This window comes from Vigna radiata, chromosome 10, assembly GCF_000741045.1.
Source record: "Vigna radiata var. radiata cultivar VC1973A chromosome 10, Vradiata_ver6, whole genome shotgun sequence".
NCBI lineage: Eukaryota > Viridiplantae > Streptophyta > Magnoliopsida > Fabales > Fabaceae > Vigna > Vigna radiata.
The window spans coordinates 5,623,585-5,639,399 of record NC_028360.1 but is presented as its reverse complement, the minus strand read 5'-3'; the positions used below and the strand labels follow the sequence as shown (position 1 = coordinate 5,639,399).

The following is a 15,815-nucleotide window of genomic DNA, read 5'->3' as shown; positions in this document are numbered from 1 at the left end:
AGTTTCTTTTTGAATTATTTAAATATTTTTTTAATTCTTTTTATTTTTATTTCTTTTTTTTAAATAAAAAAAATTGTCATGTGTCAAGCTAACATTGTGCCACGTGACAATAGCAATATAATATGACACTAACAATGCCACATGTCATTGTAAGATCACATATCATTATATTTGTCTCAATTTGGTCCTATATTTTTATTTTGTCTCAATTTAGTCTTATGTTTTTTTTTTTAAATTAAACAATTTATTTCCTCTCCAAATTCAAACAAAATTTAATTTGTATATAAATCTTTACAAATTGTTTTATACAAATTGATATTTTTTTATTAAAAAAATAAAAAAATTACAAACTAACATATGACACATTTTTATTTATATAGAACTAAAGAAAATAACTTAGTTGTATTAAAGTTTTTAAAACAAAAATTAAATTAAGACAAATAAAAATAAAGAAACTCGTTTAAAAAATGTTCTACAAAATTAAACAACAAATGAAATTATTGAACCTAAATAATATGAATGAGCAAATTATAAAAGTTAACATTTCAATAATAAATATTTTTGTGAAGGTGATGTACACAAAAATAATCTTAGTACTTCCTCAACAATTCATAAAAACTTTCTAAAGTTAAATATTTATATTTGGAATACATCACCACTAGTAATTCACTTAACTTTAGACAAAAATTTGGAAAACATACATACCGTTATTTTATTTGGGAAGGAACAAAAATTTTTAATTTTAAAAAATATTAGGACTAAATTGAGAGAAAATAAAAATATAAGAACTAAGTTGAAACAAAATAAAAATATAGGAACCGAATTGAGACAAATACAATGAAATGTGGTCTGATAGTGACATGCGACACTAACACTGCCACGTCACACTATATTGCCATGTCTCACAATGTCAATTTGACACGTGACAAATATTTTTATTTTGCAAAAAAAAATAAAAAATGAAAACAAAAATAATTCAAAAAATATTTAAAAATTTCAAAAAAAACCACTAACACATGACACCTCTTTAACTGTGTTAATATATAACTAATGGGAAAGATCTAGTTGTTTTGATTTTTCAAAGATTAGAACCAAATTGAGAAAAAAAAAATAGTGAAAGACTTATTTGAGAGAATTCATAAAAATAAGGAGTATCAAAATAATTAAACTATAAATTCAAAAATGAAGTAGACTTCATTAATATTAATTATGTTATTAGAACATATCATGAGCTTATCTTAAACTCATTTCTTATTTTTCAATTTATTGAAAATCCAAGAGAGATAAGAATGTTGAGAATAAATTATATTATCTAATATAAAAGGTGAAGAAAGTAAATATATTAATTAAATATAGTAACTTTGAGAAAAGGGAAAATTAAGAGGAACAAAACTTAAAAACTCATACATCTTTTACACTTAAAAGAGAGACCCATATTGAATATAACATCAAATATAAATTGTTAAATGGTAAAAAATCGCTATGTACTAAATAAGAAATACTACGTTAAGAATACATGAGAAAATATATCAAAATTATTATTTTCAATCTAAATATTTTTATCTTTCCATTTTATTTTTTATTTTCACCAAGCAAATTATATTTCACTTTATTTTACTTTTCTTAATATCAGTTTTCTCCTATTTATAGAGTGTTTTTTTCTCACATTAAGTTTTTTTTTGGCTGGCTTTGTATAAAAGTAGAAAGAATCTTATTCTAATACTTGTTAGAAAATCATAAAAAGTTATTTGCAAAAGGATTAGATCCCTCCATTATATAAGGTAAGTTTAGCTTCTACTAATTAGAATTCATAAAAGTATAAGTAAGTTAATCAAACATATCTCTAATGCATGTTTAAAAGTAATTTCTTAATTAATAAAAAAATTACTATTTCGAGGAATCATAACCTCATAACAAACATACTGAATGATTTTGGTGGCTTTAGAATTAATCTTGATGCAGTGTGAAAAGCCATAATATCCAGACAAAAGCACTAAATTCTTGTCCTCTTCCTATTTTTAAGGTTTTAATAACAGCACTAACAAACAAAGCGTCGAAAAAAAGAGTAAAAAACACAAGGAACGTGCTCTTGACAACTACTTTCTCTCTCTGATTCTCCTCTCGATCTCTCTACGGTGAACCAAATTGATTACAAATTAATTAGCATCATCGCCATCAGAAAAATTGGTTACAAACGAGCATACATGCACTCTTCTCCCAACCTTTAATTCTTTGGGTTTTTCTCTCTTTTATATTCTTTGTTATGAAGTTACTCGCTCTGGGTTCCATTGCCTTTCGTTCTTCTTCGTTTTCATGGAACACCCATTCCTCTGGTCCTCTTTCTACGCCTCTTTTTCTTTTAAGGGAAATTAAGAGAATGATTGTGGAGAATTAATGGTTTTTGTTTTGTTTTCTTTCTGTTCTTTTCGGTTTGGAAATTGGAGCAGGTGCTAGTGAGAAATCTGGAGAAGAAGGTTTTGGTGGTAAGACGGGGTTGGAGGGTGTTGTCTATCTTAATGGGGAAAGGTGACGATGGACGCTGCATTTTTTCTCTTACGAGTTTGCAAATTGGGTATGTTTTCTTTCTTTTTTTCTTTTTCTTCTTTTTCGTATTCATGATTAGCTCTGATGATGTGCGATCATGGTTTGTTGTATATTTTATCACATGATTAACGAATGGCCTCTTTTGTTAAATTGATGCTGGATTGAATGTATTTATTTGTTTACTTTTCGGTGAAAGGGTTTGAATTTTATTTCATGATGCATGATGCGTTTGCTTTTCTCCCCCTTAATTTATTAATTGTTATATCTGAGAAAAATTATTACTTCCATGCGGTTGTTTTTCTACACAATGTTGTGGGTCTTTTTTATTTATTTTTGGATACATTTGTGTATGAAATTTGAGTTCACTGATGCTGTTTTACAGTCAACTGCAAATGGTATTCCTGATCTTTTAAAGAAAAATATCGTGATGCTCTGATCTCTGTTGCCAGTTTACCTGCATTTTTCTGGTTTCTGAAAATGCAATGGGATCAGGAACGTTTTTGGTGAAGTTCTTTATGTAATTTTTCAGTTCTTACTGCTTTTAGATTGTCATATTATCTTGAATAATATATCGTGTGGGACAATTGGAAGATGTGGAAGTGCAACTGTTATCGCATCTACTCAACCTGTAGTTACAGCAACTTAATGATTCAGCATTTAAAAATTTTCTTTGGCTATCCAAGAACATTTGTCACAGCTGGGTGGTTGTTATCTGCTGTATTTGAATTGATCAACTATGCTGGGTTAGCAGAGTTGTTTTGTGTTTCTGTTTTTCTAATGCTGATTTATTTCTTCTTCGTGATGTGTATTCTGCAGAGACTTGCAATCTTATTTTGCAGATCTTAGCCTTTTCCTCGCAAATGATAGCAAAAAAATGTATATTTTGGTTGACAATAGACCATGGTTGAGTGACCTTGGTTCACGGGGCATACACATTTGGCAATTAATGGTTACTAAGGTTTGTAAACTCATTATTGAAAGTGATTTTCAAGTAGTTGTAGTCTTAGAATAAGAATTATATAAGTATGTTTTTGCAGTCAAGGCTATCTCCCTTTGCATATTCCAAAGCCAGAAGAGAGAGAAACGAAGGCAAGGAAGTTTGTCCTCAATCAAGCTCAAGCAATCCAAAGAAACTTATGAGATGGTTCTCATTGATTGAAGCAGTGGTGTTATCAAGGAAGAGAGTTTTGTTGCCTGTGAAAAACTTAAGGAATTCTTTACAATTGAGCAGTGAGCTGCATAGAACCCTCTATGGTTTTATCATATTTGAAGTTGCATGGTCTAGTGTTCGTGGTATCAACTACTATAATGAGCTTCAGGTACTCTCTTTGGCATGTTTCTTGTTATGTTCTCATTAGATTCTACACAATTTCATGTATTGATTTATTTCATTTGTTTTGCAGACGGATACATCACTGGCTATAGAAGCTAAACTGATGAAAAGATGGGAATTTGATAGTATTTCTCAAGCTGCGAAGTGCATGTCTTCATGGTTCTCAGGAACCCCGTCTGAACAGATGCTTCTAAAAGAACACCTGGATTCTGCCTCAGGTGGTAATTGGGATTCTCATAATTTTTTTCTTACCTAGTGTGCATAATGCATATGAATTTAGGATTGCCTTTATGGCTGTAGCATTTGTATCTCATGTGAGTAGGAATATAGTAATGTATGAAGCATGCACCTATTTGTATTTCATGCAAGTAGAAATATACTTATTGTAGGAAGACATGCATGCATGCATGTCTTGCACATGCACTCACTCGTGATAGAAAATTGCTGTAAGTTACTTAACACTTAAGTTGTGTTGATAATAGGACCCTGAGTATACCGAAATATTACCTTGTTTGAATGGTTATAAAATTTCAGAAATAAAGGGAAAGGAAGGATCTCATCCCCACTTAATCTTCTCCCTAAGCATCCAATATTCTTTCTCCTTTTCTGAGGTGGGGGCATGAATAGTGACACTTATTAAAAGCTTTTAACCTTTTCCATTCCTGTCTTTTTAAACTCATATCATAACCCTTTATCCCCCATGTTTCATCCTTTTCATTCTTTTTATAAACCCTTGTTTTGTTGTGGCTATCAACTTCAAGCACACAGCCTAATTGTGAAAGGTTTCACATTCTAACTTACATTATAGAAACTAAAGGCTATAGAAATTCTTTAAATTCTAAACCAATGGGTTTTCATTGATCATTACTTCTTTGTCTGCAACTTTAACAGGGGAAATATTTTATGATGCCAGTGAAGATTTTTCTGGTCTTGTATCTGTTGATGATGACATCGAGGACAATGACAATGTCTGCAGAAATGTCACTGTTGAAGATATGTTAGGTACCAATGTTGCAGTATATTCTGATGATATAGAAGACACAACAGATATGTTTCACACACCTCCTCCTTCTGGACCTTATAAGAGACGAAAATTAATGAATTCCTTTAGTGCTGGAGTTGAAGCTGATAGCTACTCTGCAGGTGAAATTGATGACTCATTGGATTATTCTCAGACCTCTAGCTGCTTTTCTGATGATACAGCTGAAGTCACTCAAGATGATTCAGTTGAAACTACTCAAGATGATGCAGATAAAGCAACACAATATAGGGATGTTCTACTATTATTTAGGTTTGATGATCACGACCTCCCATTTAAATTAAGGGAAGTCATTATATCTGATCTGCGATTGCTTACTTTGTTGGAGGCTGGTCTTCCATCTTGGGTCATCTTCCTTCAGTCATATCCAGTGTTATGCAATCTTTATCGTCCTTGGATGTGCCCACTTGCAAGACTTTTATATGTGTTGATATCATTTGTTACTGTTCTCATTGGATTCTATGATTTATACAAAAATGTTCCTGTTCTCAAGGCAACTGCATCTCGTATATGTGGGCCTCTTTTTGATTGGATTGAAACTTGGGAGATGGTTTCAAGGGTCAAATACTTAGGGACAATGCTGTTTCTACATAACTTCCAAAAGGCTGTTAGGTGGTTTCTTGCCTTTTCACATGCTACGAGGTCATTCTTTTCAGTTCTTGTTCAACCTCTTGTAGAATCACTGGTGGAGATTTTTGGATTTCTTCTCCCAAGCTTGAAGTTTTTGTTTGACATAGCTGAAAGCATCTTTTCTGTTATTTGGCTAGTAGTTGATACATCTTTTGATATAGTGGGAAATGTATTGGAGCTACTGTTTTCACCTTTTTGGTTTGTCTTCAATGTTGTTTGGAGCATCGGTAAGTCATATGTTTTAGTTTTCTGGTACTGTCTGTTATTTTTTAAGTTTATACTTCTTTTTGGCAACATAAATTGTCATCTGGTATTCTACTAACTGCCTCCGTTTACTTTTTTTGAATATACTGCAGCTACATGTATCTTATATCCTTTATTTTGGGTTCTCTGGGAATTACTATATGCTCCTGTTCGTCTCATCATGATGATATTCAGATTTTTGCCCTCAACATGTTTGTACATTTTTAATACACTTGGCAAGATGTGGCAGTTTTTTAGTAGCATCTTTCAGTTTGCAGCAACTTCTGAAGCTACAGTGACTGCCTCTGAAGTATCCATGTGGCGAACTCTTTGGAATGATCTCTTTTCCCAGGTTGTAAGATGGCATTACAATATTATTTTGGTTGTCAGTGGTTTCATTAAAGACTATCCTAATTTGGTATATTTTTCTTTGTCCTTTTCTAGATTTTCCGTGCTCTCAAGAGCATAGTCTATGGGTTTGTTGCCTTCTTCACAGCCTGCAATAGGCATCGACTAAGGTACAATATTCTCTTTTCAAAATGAAAGAACATAAAATGGCATTTCAAGTAAAATGTTGGTCTTGTGATGGTTGAATTATGCATTATAGCATAATGGACAGTGGTTGGTAAACTTGTCTTGAGCAATTGTGGGTTTCATTAATTTTGGTCATTGATCAATTTGAATTTTAAGAATAAGGTGTTGATGGTCGATTGTGAATATTGTGTATGTGTACTTTGTTAAACTCTAGGAAGGAGATAAACATTAAGCGGAAACCATGTGTTTACATTTAAAAAAGAAATCAATATAATATATAGAGGAGACTTGATATCTTGTAATTACAAAGATATGATTCAGAAATAAATGAAAACATTTCTAATAATATGTGTGTGTGTATAATTAGATAAGCTAGACATTCTTGGTCATACATATTAGTTCCATGCTTCTATAATTATTACACTTCCACAAACTGGAGCATATAAATTGAACATGTGTAGCTTACTGCAAATATAATCAATCATTGGTCCTCTTAGAGACTTGGTGAATATGCCAGCCAACTATCACTAGAGTTGACAAATCTAGTGATGTTATCCCCAAACTCGAGTTTTTATCTTATGAAATAACAATTTGCCTCAATATATATGGTTCTTTCTTGAAAGACAGGATTAGAGCTAATGTCAAATGCATTACCTAGTTGTCACACAATGTGCATTGTGGGAACTTTCTTCAAATTTGAGCTCTTTAATGAGTTGCTTTAGCCATATGAGCTCACATGTGACTAATATACTTGCACTACATTATTATTTTGCACTTGATCTTGTCACAAGACTTATTTTTCTACTTTTCTTAAATGTTAAATTAACTTCTTGAAAAACACAATACCTTGAAAAACACAACATCTTGTACATATCTCATTCTTCGATTTAGGGGTTTATTGTTCCGGAAAGAAATAGAAAAGAGTGGAGAGGATAGTTCATGCCTTTTGCAATATCAATTTTTACAACAAAAGCAAGGGTGGTGATTGCAGGTTATCATGAGGGCGGTGATTGCAGGTTATCATGAGGGCGGTGATTGTAGGTTATCATCAGGGCAGTGATTGCCGGTGATCGTGATGGTAGCAAGTGTCGGGAGTGCAAAGGTTGTGATTGCCACTGAGTGCAATGGTGGTGTTGACAATGGTGATCGTGAAGCTCGTACCTTATGTGGGTCTTCTCCTTTGGTTCTGAAATGCGAAACACAATCCTTCCAGAAAAATCACAACCACACGATCCTTTGGTCCAACGAATATCCTTCTATAATTGTTGGAAGTTCCACATCGACTAGAGATAAGGCCAATTTATAATATTTAAGTGGGTGCAAACCTCACCTTACACGTCGATTTTGTGGGGTTGAGTTAGGCTTAAAGTCCACTTCTTTACATGGTATCAGAGCTATGTAATAGCCTATCCTAGCGATATTTGTTGTGTGTTGGACATGTCGTTCTACCCATTATCGGGCCACTATCGGACCACCCATTAATGTCTAGTATCACGCTCGAGATGATGTCTATACCTCGGCATGAGGAGGGTGCGTTGGAAGTCTCATATCAACTAAAGATATAATATATAAGTGAGTGCAAACCTCATCTTACAAATCGGTTTTGTAGAGTTGAGTTAGGCTTAAAGTCCATTTCTTTACAATAATCGCTTCAGTCCACCCAACTTTTGATTCAACCTCCACGTCTGTTTGCTGCTTGGCGGGGCAAACTCAGGATCGTGCGAGTTTACACGCGAGTTTAACAACTCTAAGAAAGTGAACAGTGAGACACAATAGGAAAAAAACAGAAACTGAAAACATTTACAATTTCTAAAGTGTGTAAACCTATGAGTAGTGGCTCCATAAGGAAAGCAAGTATTAGAATTGACTTCTCGTTATACTCTTGATACTATGTTGAGAAGACATGACGAATGATTTGTTTAGACCACAATCGAGAGGTATTCAATTTATAGGGGAGAAAACAAAATTATAGAATAATTATTTACCCTATTTTAGGCTAATAACAAAATAAAATATAGAATCTATATAATTGATCCTAATATCATTAGTTACTATATCCATAAGACTCTAAAATCAACAAGACTCCAACAATGGGACTTTAGGAAATTTGGAGAAGTGGAAAATAATGCTTTTTTGATCTGTTAGGATATTCCCTGAGATATTTTATTATGGACAACAGTAATAGTTCTGAACAGTCACTAATAATTGAAGTAATGTATGTGTCTAACCTTGGTTTGACGTAATTCTATGCAGCATCTATAATCATGTACAGGAGTTTATCGGAAGACTATATCGTGCTTGCCAAAGATCGCGGCAAGGTAACTCTGGAGATCGTGGAAAAAATGGTTTGACACTGAAGTTGGTGAGAACTCTAAAACTGAGTGTGATGCAACTCCTGTATAACATTATTTGTAATAATTAGCTGTGACTTTTCAAATTCTCATTCCATGCTGATTTGATATTTACTTTAGAGGGTAGGTGAATATCAGGTTTGAGCAAAACTAGCTAATTGAATGATTTTAAAATGGGATTGTTTGAAACTGCATAAAACAAATCAATAACATGTTGCTTCTACGAAATTTAGTTAATTGCTTCTCCTCAAGTCAGAGCATTGCTCCATGTTACTTATACTAGTTTGTTGTTGAAATTAAAGATCTTTATTTTTGTAGACTTTCAAAATCCAAATGTCTTTGATGGCATTCCCTTGTACTTTCATGTTGCTTCTGTGTGGGAATAAACTATCATTTCAAACATTTTTATAATCCTTAACGCTTATTTTGCAGGAGGAAGAAAAGAAGAACGTTTGATTGTATTTGACAACAAATTTGACATCTTTGACGATCCTAACGTCAACAGTATACGTCATTTTGGGTAAACTCTAGCAATTTAAGATTTTTTCCATCGTAACAAATTTTGATTTTACCTTTTCTCCGAGTTTCTTTCCTACATTTGTCTATTTCTTGCTGAGTTTTACAGTACAAATTACATTATGTACATTATGTACATTATGTACAGTACACTTGTAAATTATTATACTCAATGTATATTTTTTTTTCTATATAAAGGTATCCATTGGAGAGTATGACATTCCAACTATGTTGGTACTTTATATCTTAAGAATTATATGTCCCTTGATGATATTTTTATTGGAAAAACAACAAAAAGAAAAAAAGGATAAAAACAAAAGTACGAGGATTAAACTAAAACTTATGTAATCAAGAAAATTTATACTAAATCAAACTATTTCTAAAAAAATCTTGCTTTAGACAAGAAAGTATATTTTAAAATCAAACGAACTTTTGCTTCAAATCCACACGTAAACGTGCTAGACTATAAACACATTTATACTAGTAGGAGTTACAAAATCAGGATTTTCATAAGTTGTATGAAGAGAAGCCATCTTTGTATTCCCTTTGCTGCCTCTAAAAATACTAGTAGAGGTTGCAAAACCAGTATTTCCGTTAGTTGCGCCACCCCTATTCCAAACAACCCTAAAAATTTTAGAAGCTTTACTAACATGAATATTGATATTAAAAGTCTTCAAAACAACAAACTCATCAATATTATTATCCATCACCTTTGTAGAGATTACCAACCATCCCAATCCCTACTATAATAAGATTCTTAATAGGTGAGTCAGATCAACAAACTTTTGAAAATTTCTCATTTTTCATATACCTTAAATCACATGAATGAAAAGCGGCCATTTATATGTCTTGAATTTGATTATTGCTCAAGTAGAAAAAAATAGAGCTACAATATGTAGCATTTAGACGTACGTTGGAACCAAGGTGATTTAAAATATTAAAAATAAATAAATTAGAAGTGCATCAAAAGTGGTTCTAAAATATTAAATAACCAAATTAGAAGTGCATATAAAGTGGTTTTAAAATAATTGAAAGTAAACAACAAAAAATTATATACAAAATGATTTCAACTAATCTTAAGACAACCAAATTAGAACTGCATTTGAAGTGTTCGCAAATGTTAAAATAAAATAATCAAATCTAAAGTGACTTAATGTATTAATAGTAAAATAAATGTTGTGAAAATCGAAATAGAAGTCTAGCCCAAAAACGTAATGCAGTACTGAAAAGGTGGGGTGCAAACAGTAAATAGAGTGTCAATAGGGTGGAGCTTCAACTATGTGGGGATTTGTGAAAGTAAAACTACAAAAGGAAATAAAGGCAAACAGGGGGTGCATGATGGCAATAGGGGTGCGGCAAGTTAAAGCACAAAAACAAATAAGGGGTGCAGAAAATTAAAGCCCAGCTACAAATAATGGGTGTGGGAAAGTAAAATAAGGTTCATAAACTAAGATAACCCAGAACAAAAAGAATAAAAAAGGGAGGTGTATGATTGCGAAACCATAGGTGCAACAAGCTAAGAAAAATCCAAGCCCAACGAAATATGATGAGTCCTTAACCCAACCAAGAAAGGAGACACATGCTCCGGGAAAATAAGCTTGTTTGGAGGAAAGTTTCTTCATCTTTTTTCTTTTATTTAATTTTGTTTTTGTTTTTCTTGTCTTTGAATAAATCCAACACAAATAAGCTTGTTTGTGTTTGGAGGAAAGTTTCTTTTAATTTACCTTTTTGTTTTTGTAAGATTGTTCTTAGATCCTTAGTTTGTTAAGGGACGCACCAACATGGATCAAGAAGGGTCTTAAAGCTTGGCCCAACATGTAAGGCTACATTTGAAGAAGAGAGAAGCTTGATTGACCTTTTAGATGGTAAAAAACATTGGAGGAAGCCTTGAAGAGTAAGGGAGACTTTTGTTGAGCTTCTAAATGGCTTGAACACTCTTGGAGAGCAAGGAAGATGCATTGGAGTTTATTTTTTTGCATTTATTCAAATCCTAAGATAGATGTATATCGTTTAGTAATTAATGTTAAGACTTGGCAAAATAGGAATCTTAGAAATAATGTAGTTAAAAGAAAATAGGAAATATAATTTTGGTGAGTTTAAATATTTAAAAGAGATATTATTATTAGATATTGTAGATATTTTAAATGATATATTGAAATATTATTATATATAATTTGATATTATAGCTAGATAATAATAATATATATTATTGATAGACTCATTATAATAAATTAATAAAAAGTATTATTATAAGTGAGAAAATATTAGAGATAGAGTTGGGTGAATTCATAAATATTAAGATATAAAGAAAGGGGTGGTTTTGTCTTTAAAAACCATAGAAACTCTAAATAAAAGAGAGAAAACAAAGGAAGAAAGGAGATTGATGTTTTGGGAGAAGAAGGGAGAGAGCGGCGAGAAACTCTTAGTGTAAAGGAAGATTGATGGTATTTTAGGGTTGTAGATAAAGTCTTATGATTGGCCAAGGTATGTGGAAGGTATGTGGAAGGTTACTCTTTTTTACTCAACTCAACTTTCTCTTTTCTCTCATCTAAAATCTTGTAACTTCTAGTCATAATGGCATTACACTCCTCCCTAGGGTTAACTTCAGCATTAGCCCCAAAACTCCTATCAGACATCTCCTCCAACTTTTTAGCTAATTGGCCAACTTGTATCTCCAAGTTCCTAATGGCCGCTTCAGTGCTCTTTTGATTGGAGATAGTCACCTGCATAAATTGTTGAAGGGTTTCTTCAAGCTTTGTAGTTCTTTCAGATAAAGAGGATATTTGTTGCCATGGTTGTTGTTGTTGTTGAACCTATGAAACGTTATGTATCTCTTGTGGCAATTGAGAGAATTTCTTCATTAAATTCTCCAATTGTTGAGTGATAATTTTATTCTGTGCAAGCAGAGCATCATGAGATTGAAGTTGTAGAACTCCCTTCTGTTGAGGTGGAGCTCCTCTTTCACTATGCACCTCATTGTCATTGGTATCCATGTTGTAAATCAATTCATATGCTTCCTCTGGAGTCTTGCACTTGATATTAGCTCCAATTGAGGCATCCAACATCAATTTAGTTTGTGAGCCAAGCCCTCCAAGGAAAAGAATGACTATCGTTGCTTCGTCAAAGCCATGTGTGGGCATCTTCCTCAGCAAGCTCTTGTATTTATCCCACGGTTGACCTAAGGTTTTTTCCATGCACTTCCTAAAAGAAGAAATTTCTTGTTTACCTTTGTTAATTTTCAATTGTGGGATGTATTTGTTTAGAAACTTTGCAACCACGACTTCCCATTATGTAAAGCTATCCTCCAAGAAAGAATTCAACCACAACTTAGCATTGCCTCCCAATGAGAAAGGAAACAAACTAAGCTTTATCGCATCATCTGGCATTCCATTGATCTTCACAGTGTTGCAAATATCATTGAATGTTGTCAAATGCTCATATGGACTTTCATGAGACAATCCACTAAATTGGTTGCTCTTCACCAATTGTATCAACGCCAGCTTTACCTCCATATTTGCAACATTGACCCTCGACCTTGCAATGCTATTAAAATGATGAGGGCCAACAACTGTTGTATAATCTGCCAGAGTGCGTCTGCCATTATTTTCTCCAGCCATCTCTTCAGTGTTCTGGTCAGATCCTTGAGGTGAAGGTTGTAAAAGGTTTCTCTGGAGAAGGAAATAGTTCTTTGGATGTTCTGTTTCTCCTTCTTCTTCTAGTCTCGTCTAATCCTTCAAGAAGAGGTTCAAAGTTTTTCTTACTCCTAGTACGGGTCATATCTTGCATACACAAGAAAACAAAACCCTAGAAAGCAATTGTTAGCACAAAACAAAAACAAAAACAAAATAAAAATTAAACAAGAAAAATCAAGTCAAAGCTAATCAATAATCAAACAAATAGAATAGTTAAACCATGAGATCCCCAACAACGGCGCCAAAAACTTGTTAAGATTCCGGCAAGTGTACCGAATCGTATCAAGTAATATTAAATGGTAAGACCAAGTATCGTTTTCCCTAGGGACTCACGGCTTAAATAGTCATGTGATTTCTTGATTAATTAAGACTTGGAAAAAAAATCATTTGGTTTATAATGTAGAAAGTAAACATGAATGCAAATTTTGATCAATTGACAAGAAAAATGCACGGGTGAATGGTTTGTAAAATATGGGATGATTATGTTGTTGGGGGTTTCAATTTCTCTATCCACTCTCATGTATAAACGAATTCTTCTTCTTCATTAGTGTTAATCCCACTTTCTAATTTACCTTAAACCCGATGTCTCAGTGAATAAAGCCTATCCTTAATTACTAGTTTACAATGTCTTGTCTTCCTAGCAATTAATTCTGCATTACATACGCACAGAAGCTTAAGGCAACCAAAAATCATATCCCTATGTCTAGGCATCCTTAATTTGGAAGAGATTCCCCAGATCTAGATTCCTCCGTATGTGTCCATATCAACGAAATCAATTATCATGCTATGAATGAGTTAAACAAAGAAAGAATAGAGTATAGAGGAAAAACCCTAAAAGTTAATGAAAGAAGCATTTTGCAATAAAAATCCATTCAAATACATAAGAGTTTCAAAGGATTACATCTATTCCCCAACAACAATTGAAGTTTAGTTCACCATAATCATGGTGAAACTAGATGAATAATGGAAAAGAATGAAAGATAAAACCCTAAAAGTTGAAGATAGGAGCTTCTGCATCCAAATCCGCCTCAAAGGTGTGAAAGAGTGTGTTTTTGAGCCTCTTATGTCAAAAGATACCTCCTCTAGGCCAGTTGCCTGCGCTCAACGCCCCTAGAAGGGCACCCAAGCGTGATCTGCGGCACTAGAGTTGCACTCAGCGCCCCCAGAAGGGCGCCTAGGCGTGAGTGTGAGACTTTTGCGCTGAAGGCCTCAAGAAAAGGGCAGTCAGGCGCCAATGCGAGACTTTGGCGCTGTGGGCCTCCAAAAAGGGCACCCAAGCGTCTTTGACTCCTTTTTTCTAATGTTTTTCCAGTTCTTCTGAGTTCTAACTCCTTGCTACTTCAACTCTTCTTCTAAATAATCTCAATTCCTGTTAAAACAAGGAAATATAAACATAAAATCAATAAGTTCACCTTCAACTCTCTTATTCTCAGAACTTAAACAAAATCATGATTCCAAGCTAGTAATGAGCCTTCAACAACGATGAGCCTTCAACGACGGCGAGCCTTCAACGGTGGCAAGCTTTTCACAATGGTGAACCTTCGAGCCTTCAACGACGACAAGCCTTCCACGGTGGTGAGCCTTCAAAGGTGGAGAGTCTTCAACAATAGCGAGCCTTTGACGATACATAGAAAGGAATGTAACGAGGTAGAGAAAAAATTTTGATCGCAAATGATATGAAACCTAAACCACGGTTAATTGTACTAAAAATAAAATAAGTTCAGTATATTTAAACTGAATTATTAAACAGTTAACTAAGTTTTAATAAAAATAGTTTAAATTTTTTTAAATATAAAAGAGCTATAGTTTAAGGTTTTTAAGTAAATTGTAACCAACCCTATCTTATATCATAATCTCTCCCCATTAGCTATAGTTTATAGTTTAAGGTTTTTAAGTAAACTGATGTTATATTTACCAAACTAGCACACTTTTCTTCTAAAGTTAGAATTCAGTTTTCGGGTAACCGAATTCTAACTTATTTTCTTTTTTTTTTTAATCTTAACTTAGAATTCGTTTTCTAAATAACCGAATTCTGACTTATTTTAATATTTTTTTTTATAATCTTAAGTATATTTTTTATATTTTAATATTTTTTTATAAAGATTTTTATTTCTAAATATTTATATTTTAATTTTTTTTAATAATGTTAGATTGAATTTTATATTTTAATATTATTTTTTATAAAGACTTTTATTTTTTAAGCATTTATATTTTAATTTTATTTTATAATCTTAGGTTAGAATTATATATTTTAATATTTTTTTATAAAAACTTTTATTTTTTAAGCATTTATAGGAAAAGTATATTGGGATTGGGTTTCCAACAAACTGAATTTTGACTTGTATTTTGAACTCTTTACTAGGCCTTTAAAAAGGAGACAATAGTCATGCACGTCACCTCAATTGGAGCAAACCACCTTGTAAATGGTCATTTTTTTTACGAAACCAATGGCTTAATGTGTTCATGGTGCACTAAGCACCACCCGTAACCATTAGACTCACCCATCCATCTAAAATAAGAAACATGAAACAATAATGTGAAAGTAAACTCATTTAGGAAGCTTAGAAAAACGTTTTTTTTTTTGGAAATTAACTGCATGGAGTACAACGGTCTAAAAATTATGAGTTAGTACTCATTTGTATGCTCTTTGAGTCTAGATTCCAACAAAACAATAATCAACTCATTTGGAGTTCGGCGGAGAAAGTTAAGAACATAACAAGCAACAAAGGTCAGAAAAACAAAGTTGGGGAGCGTTGTTCATCCAGGTAGGGAGTATAGTTCAAGTTTTTGTACAAATGACCACTTTTCTTATGGTAATCGATTACGAGACCCCTATAATCGATTACCAAGGTAGAAAATGACCAGCAATGCCTATGGAGCTCATCTAACTTACATGAAAGCACCTAAATGATCTTTTTACTCAACAATTCAAT

General features: G+C 32.9%; 1 protein-coding gene across 5 annotated transcripts; it reads left to right on the top strand.

Moving 5' to 3' along the window:
- Positions 1-2,039: 2,039 nt before the first annotated feature.
- LOC106776134 lies at positions 2,040-9,393 on the top strand. Of its 5 annotated transcripts, none has more exons than XM_022786681.1 (11): positions 2,040-2,333; positions 2,448-2,572; positions 3,361-3,502; positions 3,582-3,863; positions 3,948-4,098; positions 4,769-4,879; positions 5,021-5,773; positions 5,903-6,141; positions 6,234-6,307; positions 8,577-8,685; positions 9,107-9,393. In XM_022786681.1, the coding sequence occupies exons 2-11, from the start codon at positions 2,517-2,519 to the stop codon at positions 9,128-9,130; spliced, it is 1,941 nt and encodes a 646-aa protein (XP_022642402.1). In that variant the 5' UTR covers positions 2,040-2,333; positions 2,448-2,516; the 3' UTR covers positions 9,131-9,393. The 5 variants fall into 5 exon arrangements, 4 of the variants coding, with proteins under 4 accessions (XP_022642402.1, XP_014518967.1, XP_022642401.1 ...); XM_014663481.2 differs by having other exon boundaries at positions 3,948-4,095; positions 9,107-9,392; XR_002669828.1 differs by lacking the exon at positions 9,107-9,393 and adding an exon at positions 7,315-7,895 and having other exon boundaries at positions 4,769-5,773; positions 8,577-8,691.
- The last annotated feature ends 6,422 nt before the right edge of the window (positions 9,394-15,815 follow it).

Coding starts and splice junctions, on each gene's coding strand:
- LOC106776134 (XM_022786680.1), top strand. CDS start 2,517: ATGGGGAAAGGTGACGATGGACGCTGCATTTTTTCTCTTACGAGTTTG. Junction 3,503..3,581: donor GGCAATTAATGGTTACTAAG/GTTTGTAAACTC, acceptor ATGTTTTTGCAG/TCAAGGCTATCTCCCTTTGC. Junction 3,864..3,947: donor ACTACTATAATGAGCTTCAG/GTACTCTCTTTG, acceptor TTTGTTTTGCAG/ACGGATACATCACTGGCTAT.